At 38.9% G+C, this 25,428-nt stretch overlaps 1 protein-coding gene across 1 annotated transcript; it reads right to left on the bottom strand.

The window, feature by feature from the left end:
- Window positions 1-1,346: 1,346 nt before the first annotated feature.
- SMC2 (structural maintenance of chromosomes 2) lies at window positions 1,347-23,720 on the bottom strand. The gene is made up of 25 exons (XM_049795112.1): window positions 23,630-23,720; window positions 22,748-22,989; window positions 21,721-21,870; window positions 20,899-21,021; window positions 19,328-19,366; window positions 19,028-19,138; window positions 18,819-18,863; window positions 18,114-18,347; window positions 16,678-16,827; window positions 15,762-15,995; window positions 14,713-14,872; window positions 12,643-12,760; window positions 11,748-11,886; window positions 11,381-11,500; window positions 10,863-11,067; window positions 10,144-10,279; window positions 8,984-9,108; window positions 7,961-8,154; window positions 7,536-7,679; window positions 7,056-7,250; window positions 6,289-6,489; window positions 5,341-5,457; window positions 3,862-4,022; window positions 2,850-2,997; window positions 1,347-2,071 (listed from the first exon to the last, which is right to left on the bottom strand). The coding sequence occupies exons 2-25, from the start codon at window positions 22,913-22,915 to the stop codon at window positions 1,892-1,894; spliced, it is 3,597 nt and encodes a 1,198-aa protein (XP_049651069.1). The 5' UTR covers window positions 22,916-22,989; window positions 23,630-23,720; the 3' UTR covers window positions 1,347-1,891.
- Between the last annotated feature and the right edge of the window lie 1,708 nt (window positions 23,721-25,428).

Raw genomic sequence — 25,428 nt, forward strand, 5'->3', positions numbered from 1 at the left:
ATCACAAAGCAATATGTCTTTCTCGTGATTACAGAGCAGATTCAGAGCTCCTCTCTAAAGCACGTGCCTATACACAAAACCTACCTGTACAAAAGTTAATTCAGTCAGAGGTTTGATTTCTACCCCCCTCGCATTTGTAAACTTGACAGGATTGAAAATAAATAAATAAATAGATGTGGCCTTCCTAGAGTTTTTCCTCTAAAAGTGATTGCACTATGTAAAACACACTGTACTTTGCCCAGTGCGGGCATTTCTTGTGCTGCTGCAATGCTTTGTATACCTGGAGTGCAGTGCGCAGGCTTAGCTCTAGCACTCACATTCTGACCTACAAGCTGTTGCTTAAATGGATGTATATTGAGAAAAGTTTTCTAATGTTGCAAGATCTCCATCAAATTCACTGCAATCTGTACTGTCAAAGTATGTGACTGGTCTGACTGAAAGAAAACCCTCCTGCTTACCAAAAAGGTAAAATTAAATAAAAACTGCATGACCTGTTCTTCGAAGTGACTGGTAGTGGTTTGGTTTTTTTCTCCCACTGCGAGTTATTTTACAGTGTTCTTGTGCTCCAAACCCAAAGCACCCCTTTGTGTTCTGCTCTGCCCTGGCCTCCCTGCGCTGGGGCCACTTCCTCTCCGGCTGTTCAGTCTGAAGGTGGCTGTATTACAAATGACAGCGTCCACTTAGGAGGAACTGTGTGAATTTGTTTTTTAAGCAAATAGCTTGGTCTCTTGCAACCAGGCAGCATTATGTGACATATGTGTATATATTATATATATATAAAAAAATATATACATGTATATATGGAGGGTGAGGCCATGAGACAGAAAATATATTGAAATAATGTTCAAGAACTTAATGTTTCCAAACTATTCCAGACACACCCATATCCCTCCCGCCCTGCCCCCAAACCAGCCTCAATTAAATTTACTTTTCTAAATGGTATTCTGAAAGGAAGAAAAAGAGAAGAAAAAAAAATCAGCTAAGCAGAGGAGAGCAAGCAAATACAAAGCTTATGGATGTTAGCTACCGACCAGCTGAAGCATCATCGAGCAAGATGAACAGTGTCAGACCATACACCCCCAAAAACACAGAGCCTCTCCACTGCTAGTGGTGGGTCTACATCCCTCTCCCACACTGCAGCTTGCAGTGAATTGTGAATTATTGCTTGATTATAAACATCCATGTCCAAAAATACTTAGATTTTCTCTTACCTCTAATGTTCAGAGTACAGAATTAAATAATCAAGCTTTGAGAAATACAGCAGGACGTTCAAAACCAAAGAAAGTATTTTAATTCTGAGTAGGGATTATTCAATGAAAAATGGTGAGAGAAGAAAGCACATACAATTCAGGTTGTGTAGTTTATTGATGAAAACATCAGTGCAGCAAATTGCAAAACCTGTTAAAATAACTCGGGAGTTAAAATGGTTGATGATTGCTTTGTTACTTAATTATACTAGCTTAAGAATCAATATGCTACTTTTCTGTAGTATTGACAACAGGAGAGGAAGACAGCGTTTACACTTTGCAACAGGTTTTCTGAATGCCATGAACACTGCAAGTCAAACCAGATCTTCCTCATTTAAAGGCTTCAGTTGCTCCTGTTGAGCTTACAGAGCTACTGTTTATGTGTAAATGCTTACAGAGGGGCAATGGGAATGACTTACTGGACACCAAGAGGAATAAGAGTCTCCTGTGAATTTCAATTCTTAATGACTTGCGGATGTGAACTAACACCTAAAACATAAAAGTATTTCAAAATCAAAATACTTTTTTTTAGGAAAAAAAATATAGCCTGGCTGGGCTATACACTGGGGTCAGAGAACTCTTTAGAACTGATTACTGCACATGAAGGGCCAACAATTTTTCCCAGTTCTGCAGGTCCTCTTTTGTCACACTGAGGTGGTTGCGGGGGTTTTGTGGAGGGAAGGGGTGTGACTTGTTTTAACCCGTTTGTGTCTGCTTTGAAGCTGATCATATCTTGCAACAGTGGATACACCATCCACAAACTTGGTCCTGTAGAGGACGTTTGCGTTGTTAAACATTCCTTCCTTCAAGGATACCACAATAAACTAAAACAAACCAGAAAGCTTGAAGTTAATGCTGGCATCCAAATAGAGACTTTAAACAACATTGGAAAAGGCTTCTAAAAGAAGGATTCCTTTTACTTTATTTGGATAATAACTTGGTGGCAATTCTTCAAAAAAATACTCTGAATGTAACTGAAGCTCAGCAGAATGTGCTGAGCAGGTTAATGACTTTTGCACAAATTTTGTAAGAATGCAGGATCTTTCATAGTCTAAAGATACTGCTCAAATTATTTTACAATACTGGTAGCAAATGTTCCCCTCCTCTCTTTCATAATTGGGAAAGGTCATGTCCTACCACTGAATAGAGATAAGTACTGCCTTTCACTCAGAGTAGTACGTTTCTTCACTTCTACAGATTTTTTTCCATGCACAGGCCATGGTGATACAGAAGTTTTTTCCACTACTGCCTGGCTTATTTCAACAGGGTCAAAAAATAATTTAAAGCCCAGATTATTGAACTCTACCAAAAAAAAAAAAAAAAAAAATCAGGATGTGGGTCATGCCTGAAATTGATCATATCACAGATATTCTTCCCTATTACTACCTGTTTTTTAGCCACTGCAGCAACGGCTTACATGAAAATGTAATGCCTAGAAGTTTCACAGTTGCCATATCATCAGTGATAACTTCCACTTGAAACAACTTAGAATTACACATCTCTGGAGTAAAATACTTGAACGGCTTAGACTCAGTGGCAGACTGCCTCTGAAAATAATGAAGTGCATAAATAGACGATCAAAATTAAGTTTCAAGATCATACCTGGGAGTGTCTGAAATGAGTATGAAGCATCTGCCCAATATTCTGGGTATGAGAGAGATCAAGGGCTGCATCCACTTCATCCAAGATGTAAATTGGGGCAGGTTTGAAGAGAAGTATGGATAAGATCAAGGACAAGGCCACCAATGATCTAATATAGAGAATAAGTTAGTTGTTTTCTGCTCTTGTTTGAGAGGCTTTGAATTATGAAAACAATTGTTTGGTAGTAACAAAATGCTCTCTCAAAAGCAGATTCATGCTATGAGTTCTGAAGAGACAGAATGACAGCTTCTGCCACAACTTCTGATTTCAAAATGTGAAGCCTTCTGCCAGAAATGGCAAATGTTACTTACTCTTTTATCGTAAGACCAGGTTAGTTGGGCGAGGATATTTAAAATCATGCTGTTGCTTTACCTATTTTCAATTCTAAGATTTGCAGTGCCGTTTTTCAATGTACAGTTCTTGAAGCACACTGTCCTTCAGAAAGTTCTGTATCTCTGTCTCACCTCTTCCTAAATTCTGTGTCTACTTTTCAATTTGTTAGATTTTTCTTCAGAAGTTGAAAAGAACACATACCCTACACAGTACCTGTAATCACTGCAGAAGACAACTGTCACCATGACACTACTTTGACACCAGGGCAGAACTTGTCTATATATTTTTGAGATTACAACTCAAGGGCTGGAGCATTTAACTCAACAGTATCTCAGTACTACCTATCATTAACTACAGTTTTCTCACCAGTCAATTCATTTTTTGTCACTTCTCCATGCAGTAAAATCTTGTTTGTTATCATATTCCAAGTAATGCATTGTTCTAAGTCAGATTGCTCTTTGAACTGAAATGAATTAATAATGCTTTCAATATTAAGTCAGGTTGGAAGGAGACAAGAGTCCCTGACTTGACTAGGGAAAAGATTAATTTTTTGCTTTTCTGAACTATAATTAGCTAGACATATCAACTGCGTACACAACTGCAATGGAAAACAAACAAAAACCCCACAAAGTTCACTAACCTTTGTCCTCCACTAAGTTCTGTTAAGTTTTCCTTCCAGGTGTTTCCTAAGGCAACTCTGAACTCCAGACCTTCCAAGATATTCTGGGGTTTAGAGAGTGCTAGCATAGCTTTGGCTCCTGGTAGAAGAGTTGAGAAAATTGAACCAAAGTCTTCATTCACCTAGAAGTCAAACCATAAAAGATGTATGTACATGCTTTGAATCAAGAGCAAAACCAGCTAAAAACTCAGTAGTAAGCTGCACGATGCTCTAGAAGCCTTGCCCAGTTTAACCCAATGACTTCTTATTTCCTGAAAAGTAGCACGTACAGGATAGTGAGAAAATATTAGCGTATGGAACCTTTCATTTTCTCTGTACTGAAAAGAGAAGCATCACCAAGGACACCTTATACTAAACGTTTTAGAAGGGTCAAATGAAAGAAATATTGGAAGGCTTCTTTATGCTATCAGCCAGGGAAATGCTTATGCCCTACCTTAACTGATAAATTGTGATTTCTCCCAATTAAAGGACTATATAACAGTATAAGCACCTTCTAAAAGACACACACTGGCATCGTTTCCAGTCCTTTTCTTACCAGGATTACTTAAGCAATGCCCAGGTATTGGATGGGACGCAACTTTGTGAACATAAAGTTCCCTAGGTCAAGGAATGTATCTGAGAACGCACTTATTCCACCAACCGTGATGCTTTTAAATACAATTCACTGATTTTTGCCAAACAAGATTTTGCAATGAAAAGGTACCATTTTGCCAGTGATATCTTCAGTAATTAAAAGCGACACTTAATTTGTGAGCAATTTCATCTTAGATATAATTAATCTTCTCAAAGGCCAAAAATTACAAGTTCTCCTGGTACAGCAGAAAAGAATGTGTCAAGAGCTTTCCATGTAGGAAGGGAAAGGGAAAATATTACACTTTTGTTATAGTTCATGATACGAGAGAACTAGTAAGAAAGCAGAGCACTTAGATAACAGGAACATAAATCAGCTGTTGCTCTTGCTCTATTCCAGTATTACCTACCCTATAAGTGACAGGAAAACTAGCCCAGGTCCACAGCCCCTCATTTTATGGGGCTACACAGAACCAGAAGATTTTAACTCTGGTCAAATACTGGCTTAAGCAAACAAAAAGAAAAATAGACTGTATTGCTGTTTTGCCTGACTTCCATGTGAGAAACAATTACTTCAGCATGCCAGTAGCTTAACTTTCCTTAAATTTTTGGGGGCACTAAAAGGGAATGGTAAAGTAGTTTTGCAGGTTTAACTCTGTCTTTACAATTCCCAGAGAACTCATGTCTTATTCTCACAAGTGAGATGAAACAGGAGAAATGAAGTGCTTGTTTTTTAATTTAAATACAAGGCAAGGGAGATTAGTTCTAAAGAAAGACATCTTTTTTTTTCCACGGAAATATGCCAAACAGTAATCTAAGATAAATCTGATCCTCTGCTAAAATGTGAAGATTAGATTTCAAATGTCGTACCTTTTTCCAAGCAACATATAAAGCTTCAGTTTTCTTCTGGTCAAGCTCTTCAATAGTTTCAAGAATTTTTGTCTTGTCATTCTCTACAATTCTTTGTTTCCTCACTAAGTCATTGTACTGGTGCAATGAGAAGAAAAGATTGATTTCAATGAAGTGTTTGCTCAAATACATTTTGTGCTAATCTTACAGTTTCACTGTTTATCGTTTTTGTAACTATGAAACAGCCATTAACCACAAGATTGAAATCCAAAGCATTCATTTAGCTGTAAGCAGGATTTAAGTTTTAGGGTATTATTTGCAAATTAAAGCATTAGAATTTTCAACAGTCGGCAAAGGGGAAGACCAACATTACTCTGAAAGTTGCACTTCCTTTTCAAGTTAATCATGTTTCCATTTGCTTTTCTGTAAAAGAAAGGATGCTTCTGGAGGCTAATAGGAAGAACAGGCCAAATCTCATCATGAAACAGTACAAGAAAAGTTGAAGTGGACAATTTTAAGACAATCCTGGAATAGCCTCAAGATACAGATGAATTCAAGACAGCCCTGGAACACCTTCAAGCTATTATGTTTGAAGATGAACAGTTTTTTGATCTGCAACCTTTAATAAAGTATGTAATTTTCAGATACTGTAATGGATACCACAAAGCTTGCCTAATGCTGCTGCTGCCAAGTCATGATGGATGGGGGCAGGGAGGAATGAAATTATTCTTTTTACCATCCAAAGTCAAGATTATGCATAACCTAGAAAACTAGTGTACAAGTGAATAGTTCAAAAATGTAAGATAAGTATAAAAGATCTAACAAAAGGTTTCCTGCTATCTTGTGAAGATTTAGTTTTACTTTTGGTGTATTCAGAAATAGAGCATATGAAAATATAAAGCTACGTTATACATAATACCATATACCCAACCTGCCCAATGTTTATAGGTTAAAGCACAGAATGTTTACCCTCTCCTCTGTCTCAGCAAGCATACTTATAACTCCTATGTTCACGTAAATTCCCAACTTCTCTTTTTTCTCCTGCAGTTTCAGCAGCTTCTGACTTGCTTCTTTAGGATTGTTAGTTTTGAAGTCATAGGCTGTGTTTGGCTGACCAAAAAGTGCTTTCTCTGAAGCTATCCACTCATACTCATTCAACATTTTGGTCACCTGTAAACAAGGACATGTTAAGGCTTTTCCTCCCCGCCCCCCTTCCCAGATGTGAATTATAAATAACTGGGGGGGGGGGGGGGGGGGGGGGAACAACACAACATCCTGAAATTACAACATTAATTCTTCTATCCCAATGCAGCACAGGTGCATACCTTTACAATGCTTCATATGATTTCCAAAACTGTAGATGAACCAAGATTTTTAGGGAGCTTTCACATATACCCATCACATTTACTTGGACCACATTTTTCTATATCTGGACTAAGTCACTGTCACTAAATCTTGGGATTAACTCCTTTAATTAGTTACCTAATTTGTCCATATAGTCAGAACGTTCTTCTCATTGATGACATTCGCACTATAATCTACTCTCTTTTAGTCCATGCTGATGAGGTCTGTTACAATATTCAGTTTCCACCCCCTCCTCCTGGGATAAAACTTTCACATCAAGAGCTGCAAATATGACTGCTTATTAAGGAAAAAGGCTATTTGCTTTTGCATGTGGCAAGGGAAGCAACCACTCTTGGTCACAAGATGCAAGGAAAAGCACAGTTCTGAAATACCTTGGCGGCAGCAGCAGCAGCCTCTTCTTGATGTTTGCTGATGTTGTGTTCCAATGCTTTCACCTTAAGCTGTAACTTATTATTTTGTTCTCTGTATTCTATTATCTCTGCGGATTTGGCTTTAATTGCTTTATCCTGCAACAGAATTACTTTCTTTTGCTTGGCCAGCTCCTTCTGTGCTTTCTCTACAGATTCCTGAAAATCAAATCAAACAGCTATTTATTAGTTTCTTTTAAAGGCTGGTGTTAGATAGTTGTTAGAAGAGGACACAGCAAGGAAGCAGAAAAAATTCATATGTGGTAACGAAGCCAAAAAATAACTACCTAGGCTGAACATAATTGAGGGCTGGGAGGAAAGTCCAAACAACAAAATACGCATTTTAATTTGAGCTTTAGGGAATTGTAACTGAAATTATCTTCAGTATCATCAGTATCTTCAGTAACATCAAAACAGATCATGAAACACAGTATTCACTTTTACCTGTGTCTTGGACACCTCAGCTGCCATAGCATTAACTTGCTCCTGGTAGGATTTGATTGCTTTCTCTGCAGCTGCTATCTGTTGTTCATAGGAAGCCTGTTCTTGTTTTAGCTCTTCAAGTTCCAAAACTAAAGTTTCAACTTCCTAGAGAGATGTTTTCAAATTTATTACAGTTAAATACAAAGAATTAAGATTCAGTTTGACATAGTAAATGCTACAGAAGATTAACAGTACCCATTCTTCAGCAAGGGGGCAATCTCACACACACACAAAAAAAAAAGCATCAGCAATTTCTGTGTCAGTGACTACAGAGTAATATATTACATTCCAAAACTGACAGTATTAAAACTTCATCAGAATCAAACTTTATGATTACTGCAACCACTTTCAACATTGAGAAATTGCCAATAAAGCTTAAGTTTTACCTGCTGCTTTTCTTTCATTTGTTTGCTTGAAGCATCTGCCTTTTTCTTGGCACCATCTAGTTTCTGCTGGGCATGTTTTAGTTCTTTTTCATATTCTGCTTCTGCATTTTTCATTTTGTTCTCTAATACCTTGTATTTATTTTCTGCTTTCTTTTGGGTCTCTTCAGTTTTCTTTAATGCCTCTTCACACTCCACTGAATGAAGAGTACAGTACTGAGATGGAACATTGTTCTTATCTTTAAATTTACATCCTGAACTCCAACTGAATAAATCTGTCTGCCTCTAACAGAAAAAAGTGGTTGTATGTTTGCTAGTTACTAAAGTCAGCAATTTCAGTGATTATTCTAAGACAGTGTGCTGTTGTTACCAGTATGAATAGGGCACCAAATAGACAACCAGTCATTAAAATTAATGAAAATAAGCCCTTTTTCTTTTTTTGACAGGACCAAGTATATGGCAAATTACATGATCAAGTAATTAATCAGATAGCTACCTAATTAAGCTATCACCTCATCCCTAGAATACTATGTCTATAAACATATAACTTCTGTCCATCTTTTTTATTTAGATGTTTTACTTACTGCTGCATTTGCTTCCTTTTACATTTTTCCTTAGCTATATGAACAGTACTTTCCAATGCTTTCTTGTTAGGCAAACTATTTATATTGCTAACCTTAAGTATCTACAGAAACAGATGGCTTGGAAAAAACAAAGATTATTCAAATATGGGATTAAATCAGTTTTAAAACTTCCCTGAAAAACCATATTTCCTTTTATTATAAAGTATTTAAGACAATAAGAATATAACCCTTACTATAGGAGAATGACCAATCTTATGGAATCACCTCTATGCAAGTCTATTGTGATTCTGTATTTGTTACATATTCCAAAATATAAAGCTAGTATTTTCAAAGCAAAAAATATTTTTTTCTTAAGCAAAGATTCTACTACTCAAACAGCCAAATATCCATCTCACTCTCAGCAACTAGCTTTCAGTTAAAAGATTAAGAACACATTTGTCACCGATGGTTTTCTTCAGGGCAAGCATCTCTTCCTCTTGTTTGTGATAAGCGCTTTGATGAAGCTTCGACTGCAACAGCTCTGCTTCCTCAGACTTCATCTCCCACTGCTGCTTCAGTTGCCGGTACCTTTGAATACAGTAAGGATATACACTGCTATAGTGAAGGGTACACAGCACTTCAGTTTGAAGTGTTTCCAGAAATAAGTAGATATTGAAATAAGTAGATAAATACTTATATTCCCATTCTAATGCAAGATAAATGATTGACGGTTGGACAAATAAGCTTAAATGCATGAAAGTCTGATACAGTTTCTTTAATAGTAATTGTGAATTTTGTAGGTATGTAAGTTATTATATATGTAACTCCTGGTTATGTAGCCATGATATATTAAAAACAAACGAATGCAACACATGGAATTTGGCAACAATTCAGAGTTCATGTTTTTCTAACCAGCAGCATGACAGATGCTAGGCTGAAGCATTAAAGAAAAAAATATCTAAAAGCAAAACTTGTTTCTTCCTTTTGGTCATATTTCTGAAAGTCTATTACAACTCAAAACAATTTGAAAAATAAATCCAGCTGGTAGATAGCATATTACACAACACTACACCTCCTTATGGGATTTTTACAGAATTGACTAAACGTCTCTTTATATTCCATCTTTTTAAAAAGATCTTCAGTAATTGACTAGCTGAAAATCAAATACACTTAAAATTATTTAATTTAAATCCTTACAGCAGTATCACTCAGATATCCTCCTTTAGTATCTTTATATTTTCTTGGAAGAAAAATAATAGCTATCACAAATTGTAATTCTGTATGGGTATAAAAATATGGCTGGAACAGGTCCATTCTTCAGTGGACTTCATGAAACTTTGGAAACTTCAAGTGATTTCAAGACTTCATTGTATGCTTTTTTTTTCCCTGCATTACACAAAATAAAGTTTTCTTCCATATGTTGTCTAAAACCTAAATTTGCTTGTTGATTGCTATACTTAAAAATTAAAGTTGGGGGAGGATGAGAGGTATAAGGGAGAAAGGGAAAAGTTTTCTGCATATTACATTCTCAACAGGCCCTACCCCTTCCAAAAATACTTCTTTATATTACATTTACTCAGTCATATAAGAGAAACAATAGACACTTTGTAGGGCAAACCTTACTTTTCAGCAACATTCTTCAGGCTTGCCAGCTCATTCTCTATAGTCTCAAGTTCAGTTTCCTTTGTCCTGAGTTCTACTGCAACATCTTTCATTTCTTGAATTTCAGACAATATTGGTGCAGCCTGTGCACTTGCACCTGTTCAGTGAAAAAAAACCAAAGTCAAGCTAATTGGAATTAGAGTAGTGGATTCATCACTACCAAATAGCAAATTCTGAGTGTTAATAATGATGCAGATTGATGATTTGTGTTAGTTAGAAAACAGAAAGGCAGCTAGGCTAAAGTTACAGTAGTTCTCAGTGGAGAAAGACTACCTCCTCTGTTACAGAATTTAGTTCTGCACACTTTGAATACTACACATGCATTTCTTGTGAAATCAACTAACTATTCATAATTTATGAAACAACCTCACATTAGTTATGAAGTACTTCAAAAAGTACTTGAATACAAAGCACTTCTCCTTCCAAAAGGATTATGTAGCCAAGTAAGATTTACATATTCAAAATCTAAACTACTGTATGCAAATAGTTTGCCATTAATTTTTTCTTGGTCTAACCAATCTTATTTCAACTCAAGACTAACAAATCTTTGCTCAAACAGGTATTATCCCCAATATGAGACTAAACAAAAAGGTTACTGTTCATTTTTATAAAAAACATGCAGAGCAGTAAAGAAATCAACAGACACACTGTATTATAATATGAATAAAATCAGCAATTGCCTCCATGCAGAGTGCCCTGGGGGTCAAACGTATCTCCATCAAATGTAACACTTCTCGTCATTATCCTTTTGTCAAAGGTCACTTTCTTAGCATTTTCCATGTTATTACAGACCAGTGTTGTTCCAAAGACATATTCCATTGCTTTCTGCAGTTCCAAGTTATATTCAACTAGAGAAAGGGCTAAATCCAAGTTATCACGACCAGCCTAGAAATCAAACGAAATGCAATTAGTATGCCTTAAGTTATAAGAATTTTCAAATTTAATTTGTCTTCTCTTGATAAAAACACTTTCTAAAAACATCATTATGCTTTAAAATTATTTCAGTTAAAAGTGGAATATCCATTTAAACATCACATAGCTGAAAGGATACAAAGGAAAAAAAAAAAATCAAGATACCCTCAATCTCTGTAGACATTCTGATTAGCATAAACATTAAGACACCCATGTTCTTAGCAAAGAAACAAAATTAAAAAGGTACACAAGCAAAATAGCGTAAATACCATCTTTATTTACATACCAAGCTTTGGGCCAACTTGACCTTGTCTTGTCCAACACACCTGGCTGAAATGTTGTTTAGTGGAATGATGGTGTATCGATGCTTTAGTTCACCCTTCTCTAAAAGCTTTTTGCCAGTAACCTCAAATGAGAAGAATTACAAAGCATACCTGAATAGATAACTGATATTGTAAAGTAAGACAATAGGGCACTACAAGAGGAATATATTATTGCCCATAACTATGCATGACTCTCTTAATCTAATTTAAACATGTACATGGGTCCAAACCACCTCTTAAGCATTCAGTAACAACGCACACGCTCACTAATCCTGAATCACACAACCTCATCTCAACATTCAGAAATCTGTATTAAAGTAATAAACATACCTCTGTGTCCACAATAATGTTATAGAGTTTCCCTCCAGCCACCGCTTCTAGGGCTTTTGCTTTGGATAGATCTTTCACAGTGATAAGAGACACAACAGGGCCTTTCACATGGTTTCGATCCCAATTTTTTTCTGGATCTCTTAAAAAATATTTAAATTATGGTAATCACATGTTTGTCTCTGTCCCACAGATCTTAAAAAAATTATGTTTAAAAACTCATACTGCTTATTATACTGGTATAAAAACCTCTCAATTCTATCAGGAAAAAACCCACAGAAAATGGTTAAACTAAATACTTCAGGGCAAGAGACTTCCCAATAAAGGGTCAGTTGCAAAGTCATTAAAAGAATGTCCTTTCTTATTTTGGTATAATTTGTTAACACAATTTTCAAATTTTACTATGGGTTCTATTATTAGCACAGCTATAGGAATATATTCAGACTGATTATTACACAACCAAATAAATCTGGGGATACATATATTTGATTGGTGGAGACAGATACAATGTTGACCTCCACAGAGCATGTCTACTCAAAGCCCTCAGGGAGGACTCTGAAAAGTAATGATTCTATGGTTTTAGCTACTATAGTTGAGTTACGGCTTGCAAACCCCATCATACAAAACTTTTAAATTACAGTGATTTTGATAAGGCTGTCATTTAAGAATGACTGTATCACTTTCCCTGCTGCCCATTAATTCAGCCAACATTTCCTGATTCCCCACTCCCCCTCCTCTGCCCCTTGCATTGCAGCTAAGATAGTCATTGTTCACTGGCACTACAAGGAAAGCAACAGCTAAGCAATTTATGGAATTATGCTGTAAGTCCCATAAGCCATGCTTAAAATGCCCCCAAAAGCACTTTCAAATGTCTTTCAGGATCACACTGAGATCTTACTTGTATTGAAAATGTAGATAAGGAAACTTTGCCATTAAGCCTTCATACAATTCTCTCAGCCGGCTGATGTCATGAGTCAATGCCTTCTTTTTTGCTAAAAGGGCTGCTTCTTTCTCTTCTTAAGGAGTTGAACACAAGCAGGAGACAAACAGCCAGAGCACAGAAATCTATTAGCTTAATAATTGGTATGCTACTCTGCTTATCTACATATATGTAGAGAACACTTAATTGAAAGACTTTCTAAAATTCTTTGTAAATTTCCAGTTTGGACAAATGAACACCATCACAATACCAAACATGCAAAGAGTTTAAAGTCTAATGTGCTTCTCTGAATGTCATTCTGGAATATCAGTTTACAGTTTTGAGTAGCTTCTGCAACAAATGTTACCTGGAATGAAAAACAAATTTTAAGAAGTGTTTTAGGTAGGGAAAACCAGGAAAAAATAGGAAGGTTCATCCCTATAAATGTTAGATGCAATTTAAATTTTCCATTAAACTTTAAAACATTCAGCCTCAAATTTATAAAATAAAATTATTTTAAACTATTTTCTGTGGAAGGCAAGAGCTTGCAGAGCTTTGATGAGAGAAATTTCTTTGTGTGTGAAAGCAGCACACTTGGGTTTTCAGTTCCTCCTAGTATTAGGTCTGGCTAGGATGGAGTTAACTTTCCCCATAACAGCCCTCATAATGCTGTGCTTTGTGTTTCTTTTAGAAAGGTGTTGATAACACAGTAGTGTTTTGGCCACTGCTGAGCAGTGGTCCCAAAGCATCAAGGCTGTCCCTCCCATCCCCCTCCAAAGGCCAGTAGGCTTGGAGTAGGCAAGAGGTTGGGAGGGGACATAGCCAGGACAGCTGACCCAAGCAATATCCCCTACCATATGGAGGTATGCTCAGCAATAAAAGCTAAGAGAAAGGAGGAGGGGTCGGGGCATTCATTATTAAGGCATTTGTCTTCCAGAACAGCCGCTACACGTACTGAGATCCTACTTCCCAGGAAGCAGCTGGACATCACCTGCTGATGGGAAGCAGAGAGTAAATCTTCTTGTTTTCCTTTGCTTCTGTGTCTGATAGAGCCAGTTCCACCTGGCTCCAAGATGGACCCACCGCTGGCCAAGGCCGAGCCCGTCAGCAACGGTGGTAGTGCATCTGTGGTAATGTATTTATAAGGGTAAAAACTGCTGCACAACAGTACATGGGAGAGAGGAGTGAGAATATGTGAGAGAAACAACCCTGCAGACCCCCAGGTCAGTGCAGAAGGAGGGGAGGAGGTGCTCCAGGCATCCAAGCAGAGATTCCCCTGCAGCCCGTGGGGAAGACCATGGTGAGGCAGGCTGTCCACCTGCAGCCCATGGAGGACCCTACACCAGAGAAGGTGGATGTGCCCTGAAGGAGGCTGGTGACCCTGGGGGAAAAACGTGTTGTAGCAGGACCTGTGACCCCACAGGGGACACAAGCTGTAGCAGTTTGTTCCTGAAGGACTGCACTCTGTGTGGAAAGGACATGCACAACGACCCATGCTGGAGCAGTTCACAAAGAACTGAAGCCTGTAGGAAGGACCCACGTTGGAGAAGTTCATGGATGACTGTCTCCCATGGGAGGGACCCCACGCTGGAGAAGGAGAAGAGTGAGGAGTCCTGCCCCTGAACAGGATGCAGTAGCAGAAACAACATGTCATGAACTGACCACAACCCCCATTCCGCCTCTCCCTGCACTGCTCAGGGGAAGGAGGTAGAGAAAGTCAGGAATGAAGTTGAGTCCAGGAAGAAGGAAGGGCGGGAGGAAGTTGTTTTAAGGTTTGTTCCTATTTCTCATTATCCTACTCTGATTTGATTGGTAATAAATTAAATTAATTTCCCCAGTTTTGCCCATAACAGTAATTGCTGAGTGATTCCCTGGTCCTTATCTCAACCCACAAGACTTTCGTCACATTTTCTATCCCCTGTCCAGTTGAGGAGGGGGAGTGAAAGAGCAGCTTGTTGGGCGCCTGGCAGCCAGCCAAAGTCAATCCACCGCACTTCTGTATTCCTTTTCAGATTCCCCCAAAATTATGCACCACAAGTCTGTACAGACCTTCATAGTTCAGCATCTTCATTTGGATCTCCAGTTTTTCTTTTGTTTTTCTGACAGCTTCAAGTGCTTCTTGGTCTTTCTTGTAGCCTCCATCCGTCTTTTTAAGTTCATCTTGTTTTGTCTTTAATTCTTGCTGTGCATAATTCAACTTCATTTGAGCCTGTAAGGAGTAAGAAAATATGGAATCAGAAGATCTTCAAAGAGAATCTTGCAGGTGCAGCTTTAGAACACTTGCACTAACAAGGTACTGGTATAATTTGTAAAAGTTTCCACTGGTTGCAGAAATGTCAAAAGGCAGCCTTGGCTTTTGAAAGTAAGGGCAGAGGTGATTTGGAAATAAAAGCATAAATCATGTATTTGAATACAATAACTCATATTAGCACATGAACAGAGTCTGAGAAGAAACAAGGTAAAATAATGTGGTACACAGCTGTCCTTGTTATTTTCCCCAAGAGTTTTCGTCAAGTTTTATCTCTTAAGTGAGACAAGCAAGTGCACTTTCAACTTTGAAAATTTAAATTCCACTTTAAGAATAACCCCAGCACAGGTTTCCTATCTTAAGACAAAAGAATTAGCATCTGTTTCAGTCATGTGACTAGCACACAATTTAACTAAGGAGAAAAAAGTTTCTTCCGAACTCTCCATTCACAGTTTCAGGCACCTTTATTTTGATTCCATTAAGTTTTACTGTAGAAATCTCTATAGTATGAATGCATATCATAGACAGCAGTCTTAATTTCCTCCTACCCCATACCATCAGTCATTTGAGTACTCCAAGTCCTACTTTATGTGTCAAATGCCAGTTTCTATACTTCCACAGAGCAATATTATAGCTTTTCCCCATTTATCTTTATCTGTGCAAGGATTTTTTTTTATAAACTTTTTTATCAAAAAGTCACGTTAATGCACGTGCCAACCTGTAAAATATCTTCCATAGATATTCTGCAAATCTCTTCAGTGACCTTTCAAGAATGTGTCATCTGGTTTTCAGACAGTTTTCAAAAGAAGCAGGAAGGCTGGTCTGAGACAGGTAGAGCTTTTATTCTTACCTGTTTAGCCTCTGTTACTGCTTTGCTGATTTCATTTTTGCAGGTCATCATCTGCCCAGCAAGAGTAGCTTCTTCCCCTTCATCATTGCTGGACAAGCCAGCAGACACAGCATTAAAATGCTGTTGCGCTGCAGCTAAAGCATCTGCATCTTTTTCACTTGCTTCCTGTAAAGCATTTAGTTCTTTCTCTATCTTCTTTAGTTCTTTCTCCTTTGACACTAATGCTTCAGAATCCTTCAACAAAACAAAGAACAAAAAACAAAAAAAGGAAGAGAGAACCTGAGTCCCACTAACTTTAAATTCATGTTGTTTAGATGAGAAGCTATGAATAGTTTCATCAACTACATTTCTATGACCCTTTCTTTGTCAGATTCTGTGATCTTACAATTTGTCTTTGCATGTTTTAAAGTGTGTACTCGCCCCATGAGTGCACTGAAGACCTACAGAAGGATGAAATACAGGAAGAGATGACAACTGCCCAAGAACTAGGAGAAATAGCTCTTTCTTCCCAATATCTAAATGTAAAGTATTCTTCAGTGCTCCTCTTGCATAAAAAAAAAAAACATCAACTGCCAGAAATACACAATGTAGAAGTTTCTCCTATAATTTTAATAATAACACATGTCCAGAGACCATAATACTTTTGAAGCTATAGGGATCTCTCCTGAGCTTAACAAAGGCTGGCAACCATGAAGAGTTGCACTCTCTTTGTGTATGCATCACAGTTGTTTCTAATGGGAACCTACTACCCATGCCGCACAAATCAAACAATGAGCTTACCATTTGTTTCTGCTTTCCTGATGTAATTCTTGCCAATCATAGAATTATTCTTATCATAATAGCTGAGGAAAAACAGCTGTTCCCCTTAATCTGAATTAATTTAGTGTTTAAAGAAAATTATATACAAAGGTCTTACCTTCTGCATACTTTTTACCAGTTCTTCATACTTAATCTCTTCACTTCTTAAGTTTTGCTTGTTGAGATCAAGGGCACTTTGTGCTCTAGTATTAACTCTTTGACTTTCTGAAAGAGCATTTTCCAGTGAACAGAGCATACCACCAACTTCCTACAATCAGAAATAAAGGGAATTTAATTTAGCCTAAGAAATTGATACAGTATTTGTAATATTTCGTCTTCTGTTACAGCTATTTGTAGAAGAGAGAAATATCTGACTGAGCAGGCAGTTAGACTCCAATGCAAACAGGTCAGAACATCTCTTCTCTCTGAAATCCAAACTAACTTGAAGCCGCTACTGAAGACTCACATCATCCTGTATCATGGGACACCGTCCCTGTAAAAAAGCTACATTTAGCTATCCAAAGACCCTATGGGCCATCCTGTATTTAACCAAATTTACTGGCCCCAAAACTGAGGTCAGTACTGATTTTTGTTGAACAGGAGTTTCCTACTTGAAGAGTATTTCTTTTGAGACATCAACAAAAAGGGAGAAAAAAAAATCTCTGGCAAAACATGACAGCAAACAGTTTCTATTCTTGTTATTGTTCATTTACAGCAATTGGAAGTAAATAATTTCAGACAAAAGAACACTTTAAATGGATGTCTTTTAGACAATGGCTAAGAATGACAATGGGCAGTGTATAAGCTAAACAACCCAGAAGAATATAAAACGTCATAGAATCATAGAATGGTTTGGGTTGGGAGGGACCTTAAAGATCATCTCGTTCCAACCCCACTGCCATGAGGAGGGACACCTTCCACTAGATCAGGTTGCTCAAGGCCCCATCCAACCTAGCCTTGAACATTTCCAGGGACGGGGCATCCCACAACCTCTCTGGGCAACATGTTCCAGTGCCTCACCACCCCCACAGTAAAGAATTTCTTCCTAATATCTAATCTAAATCTGCCCGCTTTCAGTTTAAAACCATTACCCCTCATCCTATCACTACAATCCCTGATCAATAGTCCCTCCCTGTCTTTCCTGTAGGCCCCCTTTAAGTACTGGAAGGCTGCTATCAGGTCTCCCTGGAGCCTTCTCTTCTCCAGGCTGAACAGCCCAACTCTCTCAGCCTGTCCTTGTATGGGAGGTGCTCCAGACCCCTGATCATTTTTGTGGCCCTCCTCTGGACCTTCTCCAACAGGTCCATGTCTTTCCTGTACTGAGGACCCCAGAGGTGAATGCAGGACTCCAGGTGGGGTCTCACGAGAACGGAGTACAGGGGCAGAATCACCTCCCTCTACCTGCTGGCCATGCTTCTTTTGATGCAGCCCAGGATGCCATTGGCTTTCTGGGGTGTGAGTGCACAAGGGTATATTATCTCTAAAAATAATTCCCTTCTCATATAGCTCCTTGTATTCAGATATTCAGACAAGCAGGACTCTGTTCTCACTCACCTTATCTCTCTCCTTTTCCATCTCTGCAATTTCTTCATCCAGTTGCCTGACCTTCGTTTCACTTTCAGCTATTGATTCCTGAAGCATCTCTACATTAGCTTCCATTTCCTTTAATACATCAGCGGAGGATACATTTTTCTCTTCAGCCAGAACAAACTGATGAGCTATACAGAGGCGGCTTAAATATTCAATCCCTCGTATCACTTTTTGGTATTCTAGATAGCAAGATCGTTCCTGAAAAGACACCAATACCAAAAAAACACTAAAATTTCATGGAAAAATAATACAAAGTAGGGCTGTTGTAGTAATCTAAGCACTTCTGCTAACATTAACATTTGTAGATAAGAGAAGGGATTTTCCATGTTAATTAACATAATCAGTATTGTACACTGCAGGCCTGCTTAGGAAAATTTTAGATAAAACAATACTCATACAATTGATTGTACAACTAAGAGATGTTTTTATTTTCTATTTTTATCTACCTCTCTTGTTTTCTTCCTTCTCCCTACTCTCCCCTCTATGATTTCCTGGAAGTCCTGCAGGTCACATTTTCTGTATTCAGACAAAAGATAAAATTCCGCTCTCTTAAAAGATTCTAAAAAGCTTGAAAACATGCTATTGTTTTAGCCACCACATACTGGTTCAGGGTAGCTGAAAGTATTTTTTCAGTACTTTAAGGGCCCTACCACTCTTATTCTTCCATACCTCTTTCAGTTTCTGTAAAGTTGGAGTGATCTCCTCATTTAAGACCTGAAACACAAAACAGAACATTTATACTCTCATTTTTAAAACTCTTAGATGTCTAAGCATGAATACCTCGTTCCAGGTGCAGAAATGAAATATTCTACAAGTTAAAAACCACACTCTACTAGTTACTCAATTATCTTTAAAGTGTACTTTCCAACATGTAGTACCATTTCAATTTCTTTCAGTTTGGCTTCTTTCTTCTCTATGGTTTTCTGGACAAGTTTTTTCTTGCATTCATACATCCCAGTACCAGCTGCTTCTTCAATCATAGCTAAAATCTAAAATAAAACAATGCAACAAAAAGTTGATGTTTCTTCTTATGTTAGACAGGTTCAACTCGGAACGGAGTTGAACATCTCATCTCCCTCCAACACCTTCCCCCCCCCCCCCCCCCCCCCGCCCTTGATTTTTGTCATTCAAAACAAATCAGTAAAACTTCAGACAAAAAACTCCCACAACTTTCTTACCTCCGGTGGCTTCATATTTAGAACTTTGGTAATTCGTCCCTGGTGACAAACAGATAAAACAATGGTGTCTGTTTTTTACTACTGCATGTATATAAACAAACAAACAAAAACCACCAATAACCCAAAACCCCAGACTCAAAAAACCCCACTCATATTTATATGTTATATTTTAAGCTCAAACGTTTTTTTTTTTATTTTTTTTTTTGCTACAGATGTAGTCATATGTTTGAGTTATGGCCTAACTGTGGTGATACTGCTCAATTTAAGGTTTAATATGATGCATTGTCCTCTAAGGAGGACTATTAGTCAATAGTTTCACTATGTAAGCCTGGTTACTTTGTATAAACAATGCATAAAAAGGAAATATCCTGCTCCAGAAGGCTCTGAAGGCTGGATGATTGCCAAAGAAGCATGAACTAGAGGAAAGGTAAAGGTAGTAGAGGGACATCACGACCACTGACTCAATTCAAGACTGGAAAGACTTGCCCCCCCTCACACCTGCAAGGAGCATGCTTGCTAATTTATATAGCAAGCAAGGCAAATTTAAATATAACTAAGCAGTAGTAGATGAGATGGTGACTACCAACCAATGAATATAAATTTAGATGGGTTTTTACTAACCATGTAACAGAATAAATAAGTTGTAGTTCTTTGGCATTGTGTACTAGCTTTGTGGAATTATCACCTAGCACCCATCTTTGTGTAAAGGTGAAATAAATAAATATCTTGGCTCTGTGTGTAAGATTGGCTTACTGCACACTGTGTATTGAACTTAGCTTTTGGGACAACATAAGGATAATCTAGTTTACTCAGTTGTTTTGCTCTTTAAAGTTCAAACAAGTCACTTCTTCAGGCAGCAAGCTTGAAATGGCCCTTATCTCTTATCTTACTCATCCTCCAAACACCTGATTACATCTTAAAGGACTAAGAGTCTTACTGAGTTGCTGATGTTGAACAAGGTCTTAATCATAAACTGGCTTTTTGGACATTTACCCCATATGTAACTAGGGGGAAGCAGAATAGAGGCAAAACTGCACCCCCCCCCCCCAATTGGGACAGTTCTGTTTGAAACTGTAAATCCTGCTCTGTTTTATTATTCCTTGCAAATATTTCAGAGATTTGTCTAGTCCCTGTGTTGATGTTTTTAAGGGTCTTTTCAATTGGTCATCTCTTCCTTTATTAGTTGTGATTTAAGAAGGTAGGCATATCAACTTCATTCAATATTGTCTAATATGGAACACACATAATAGGAAAAAAAAAATCTCGCTTTAGCCTAATAATAAAAGCAACACCTACCTGCTAAAGAGACAAAAAGGAAAATAAAATTGGAATATGTTTTAGAAAAAGCTCGCTACATGAGGGCTACATGAGGTCTTGTGCTACAAGACATGTTTCAGGGCCAAACTATGCTGTACTGAAAATCTTAACTACTTAACAGACATTTTATTTTTACTTAATAAGAAGTTGCTTTTCTCTGATTAGGATCTTAAGTGTTCTTCCACTATCTATCCTGCCTCAAATTTACTGCAACTTCTATTCTTTTTGGATTTTATAAATATGCACACAATAACCTGCATAATGAGGAAGTGAGGGTTATTGACATTGAGTCCAACAGAACGGAAGAGATCCTGCACGCGAGTGCTGGTAGCATTCAGACCATTGATGAGATACCTATTTTTACCTCCAATGACAACCTGGAGAAGGAAAAGAAATGGAAGAAACTTTAAGTGATTTTAAAATGTCTTGATATTATTAGAATATAAACTCTAATAAAGAATAAGAAATCTGAGCAAATCCCATATATTTTATCTTTGCATATGCATATATATGCATACCATACAGAACATCAAAACAGATCTTGTTAGACTGAAGAGACATTTAAAGTACCAAATTAAAAGATAAGAAAGACCAGTCATTAAGGGCAATACTGACAAGAAAATTTCCAAACTCCACAAGATTTCACTTTTGGGTTTGTTTTGTTTTGTTTTAAACCTTGGAAGACATCTTCATCACAAAGATAAAGGTTCCTTTGTTCTTTGAGACCAAATTTAACACACAGATCAGACATTAAGAGGAAAATATGAAAGGAGACAAAAAAGCCCCAAAATATAAAATTATGAGCTGCTTTAGGAACATTATTTCATTTTCATTATGTTTCTGTGCAAGTCCATAGAAAACATTATTGATATAATACATTTAACAATATTTTAAAAAATCGGTACACTGGATCTACTTCTACAGTCTGTGTTACTAACTACACTGTAGAAGCATTGCCTCACTTACAAATCTCAGGGACTTTAAAAATTACTTTTTTTTTCCCTTGAAAAGTCACTCTGTTGAACATGGTAAAAAAGTATATAGGCTACTAACCAACATAGCTATTAAAGACTCACCTGCCTACTGATGGTGATCTCATCACTACCTTCAAATCCCAGTGGACTTAGTTTCTTGTTAGAATTATCAAAGGTAATAGACACAGTTGCTTTACTAATTCCAGCTTGCCCATTTTTATAAACTAGATCTTGCAGATTGGAAGCTCGCACCTAAATCCATGGAACAGATAAATACATTTTTGAAAGAAATTCATGACACAGCTTCAGTGCGCTACTGTAGGTTTTAGAGAAATTAATGGAAAAAATGCAGATTTAAGAGTTCACGTGCAAAACTGACTAAGGGAGCTGCAAGGTGCTAGCATTGTAAAACTGCAGGCAGAGTGTGCCAGTCTAGTTTTAGTGAGCCAGCTAATTTTTTCTGCGTGAGATTTCTGACAAAAACTGAATAGACGTTTAGAAAAAAAAAAAAGCCAGATGACTAGTTCAGTCACCAGTACATTTATTTAAAGAGCATTTATTATTCGTAACACAGTTCACAGGGAAATACATCAGAAAGTGTTCCTTGGAGGTCTGCTGGATTTGTCTACAACTGGACAGGTGGGGGAAGAAATAAAAAAATCACCCAAAGACAAAGAGATTCAAACTGATGTCAGAGCACACAATTTTTTTAATACGAGTAAAGCAGATATATCATCTTTTAAATAGCAGGCATTGCATGGCCAAATTTTAAGACGCAATCCAGAAGTGAAAACCTTTATTACAAACAATTTAGCGCCTTTAGCTGCAAAAGATCTTCAGCTTGAGGCTGCTACCTTTTAAGTGGGTATTTTTAGCCTAATGCTCTAAGCTGAACACTTTGAGCTAGTGTAGTATATTAGTGAGATTGTAATTCAGTCTTAATGTAAGAATGAGCAAGAATGACAGACACACAGTTCATGTACTGAAAAATCCATATAAATAAAACTAATTTTTTTGATAGAAGCACCACTTCAGGTCTTCCATTGGAAGACCATCCTTACTCAAGAGAGTAATATGAAACATTGCTGACAGAAGAAAGACCTTTCTTAAACGTCCCCTCTCTCTTTACCTCTGTCAGATTGCTGATTCCCAACACAAAGCAGACTGCGTCCAAGATATTGGATTTGCCACTACCATTCAAGCCAGTAACGGCATTGAATAATGGGTCAAAGCCACGAATTTCAGTCCTGTGAGCATAGGATTTAAATCCTTCAAGAACAATTGACTTGATATACATCTTCTCTAGGTTCCTAAGTAAGCAGGCGAAGTATTCCTCCCAAGAGTACGCAGAAAGGTATCTGGATTATAATCCTACATATTTCAAAGAAAAAAGAAGAAAAAAGAAGCAAACGAATCAAACTCCATGCGAAGTAAACAGCTAATTTTACCAGAAAATTGAAAGAACACATGACTTTGACAACAAAAAGATCATACATTTATAAAGGGAAAGTTCCAAGTAGACCCCAGATCCAGGAAGCATCCGAACAATACTTCAACATTTTTAAGCGACGTGACTTTACACAACTTTCATCACGACATCTGTATGAAGACTGTGGTATAACCCTGGTTTCTCACAAAGCCGGCCGTTCGTCCATCAGCCAGCACGGGAAGGGCCCGGATCTTTCAGAACCCAGCAGAAGGAGAGACTCCCTTTCCAGTCTGCAGGACTACTACCTGCTCCGCCCCACCGCGCCGGAGCGCTGAAGCCCAGGAAAACGACAGCCTCGGCGCTGAGGCGCCGTGAACACAGCCCTATCCCTGCCCTTGCCCTTGCCCCTGCCACCGCAAAAAGCGCCTGCCCCCACGTTCTCGCCGACGGTGCCGCGGCTCCCCACAGCCCTGCGGGTTACCCCTGCCAAGCGAGCCCTCGCTGGCGGCTCTGAGGCCGAAATCAGCCGGGCCCAGCGCACCGGCCGCGGGTGGGCCCCCTCCCCAAGCCCCGGTGCCTCACCGCAGGCGCCGCTCCCGCCGTCCGGCCCGATTCAACTTTGGCGCCGAGAGTCAGCGGCCGTTAGGGGAAGCGCCTGCTCGCGGTTGGTTCCCGCGCTGCCTGCCTCAGGCGGGCCAGCTCCTCCCTTTCTGGCGAGACGCAGGGGATGAGGGCCGCTCCTCCTTCCTTTTCGGAGGAGGAAGGAGCACAGCCCTAACTGGGCCTTTTGGCCTGAGGGGAGGGCGCGCATGCTCAGGTCAGGCGAGCGCGGCGGGCAGGCGCTGACGAGAAGGACCCTCTCCAGTTCTGAGAGGCGGGGAGGTGGTGGGTCTCGCTTCCGTGGGGGAAGGGAGCTAGAGCTCTGCGACCGCGGTCCCTGAGAGAGGAGAAGATGGCGGGCCTTGCTCCCGTGAGGGAAGGGAGCGGGAGCTCTGCGACCGCGGTCCCTGAGAGAGGAGAAGATGGCGGGTCTTGCTCCCGTGGGGGAAGGGAGCGGGAGCTCTGCGACCGCGGTCCCTGGGAGAGGAGAAAATGGCGGGCCTTGCTCCCGTGGGGGAAGGGAGCTGGAGCTCAGCGACCGCGGTCCCTGAGAGAGGAGAGATGGGGTTGGGTGAGAAGGCATTTGGGCGTTATTGTGGGGTTGTGTGGCGGGGCTGAGGAGCGTGAGGGTTAACTCCAGGCTACGGCGGGAAGTGTCTTTGTACCGCCCTTAAATTAGATTAAAATATAGTGCAGTTCTGTATTTCAGCCCCACCTCCCCCTCCTATTCAAAACTTGCGAGCGCTTGTCAGTCATTGGAAGAACAGTAGTTGTCCGCTGCTGCATTGGGGCAAAGTGAAAAAGCAACGTCAGCTGAATGCATTTACTCTTTGCTGAAACTGCTCTAGTTATGCTGTGAAAATAGACCAGTATTTTCCAGGAGGACTTACTTGTGGTACTGTCAGCTGGACATCGTGTTACCACTGAGGTCTGGGGAGTTGCTGTAAAACTTATGTAATGAACGATATAGTTTTATCGTTTGAGGTTATTTTAATAATTTGAAATTATTCAGATTGTAGGTCTATATTATAGGGGAAAAATTTTGTGTGTTTCCTTGCTTCAGGAATTACATTGGATGCAGCTTGATCCATTTAAGGTATTGCTGTGACAGCACTGCTGCTGGAGGTACCGTAGGCAGGAAGCACTTGATGTCTTACCAGCTGTTCTTTTGCTAACATCTGGACACTATACTGAGAAAAATTATTTTGAAATATGGGGAAGAATCAGACTGACACCGCATTAACTATACAGCCATCATTAAATGCCACTTTTTATTTGGAGAATTGAAAATCTTTCCAGATGATTTTTGAATCATTTTTGATGGGCACAAAATTTGTGATCTGTAGCAAACATGCCTGCAAGCTTTTTGCTTGAAGGTTAGTTCCTGAGTAGTTTCTGTGAGAGGTGGCTGCTTGGACTACACTGCAGGTGGCACCTGGTTGCTCTTCAAACGGCTGAAATGATTCTCAACATGTGGCTGATGGAGCTGGCGGCTGAGTAGCCAGTGCTGTACCTGCTCCAGCTACTCCTTTTCCATCCAGGCTAACTACAGCCTGAAATAAGAAGACGGAAATAAAGAAGAACCACTTTGTATGTGAGAGGCTTTCCAACATAAAGATAAACATGGTGTTCTCTAGTTCCATGTGACATGAGGGAGAGGGATAATTGCACCCTTTCTTAACTGGTTATGTAGTAGCTTTGACATCATAGGCCCTAAAAGTTGGGTGCTTCATTTGTTGTAATGGTAAAATGTGCTACTTTAATAATAGTGTTCAATTTTA

Source organism: Accipiter gentilis, chromosome Z (genome assembly GCF_929443795.1).
Source record: "Accipiter gentilis chromosome Z, bAccGen1.1, whole genome shotgun sequence".
NCBI classification, from domain to species: domain Eukaryota; kingdom Metazoa; phylum Chordata; class Aves; order Accipitriformes; family Accipitridae; genus Astur; species Astur gentilis.

Coding starts and splice junctions, on each gene's coding strand:
- SMC2 (XM_049795112.1), bottom strand. CDS start 22,915: ATGTATATCAAGTCAATTGTTCTTGAAGGATTTAAATCCTATGCTCAC. Junction 19,139..19,327: donor TAAATATGAAGCCACCGGAG/GTAAGAAAGTTG, acceptor GTTTTATTTTAG/ATTTTAGCTATGATTGAAGA. Junction 9,109..10,143: donor CTGAAGAATGTTGCTGAAAA/GTAAGGTTTGCC, acceptor CTGTATTCAAAG/GTACCGGCAACTGAAGCAGC.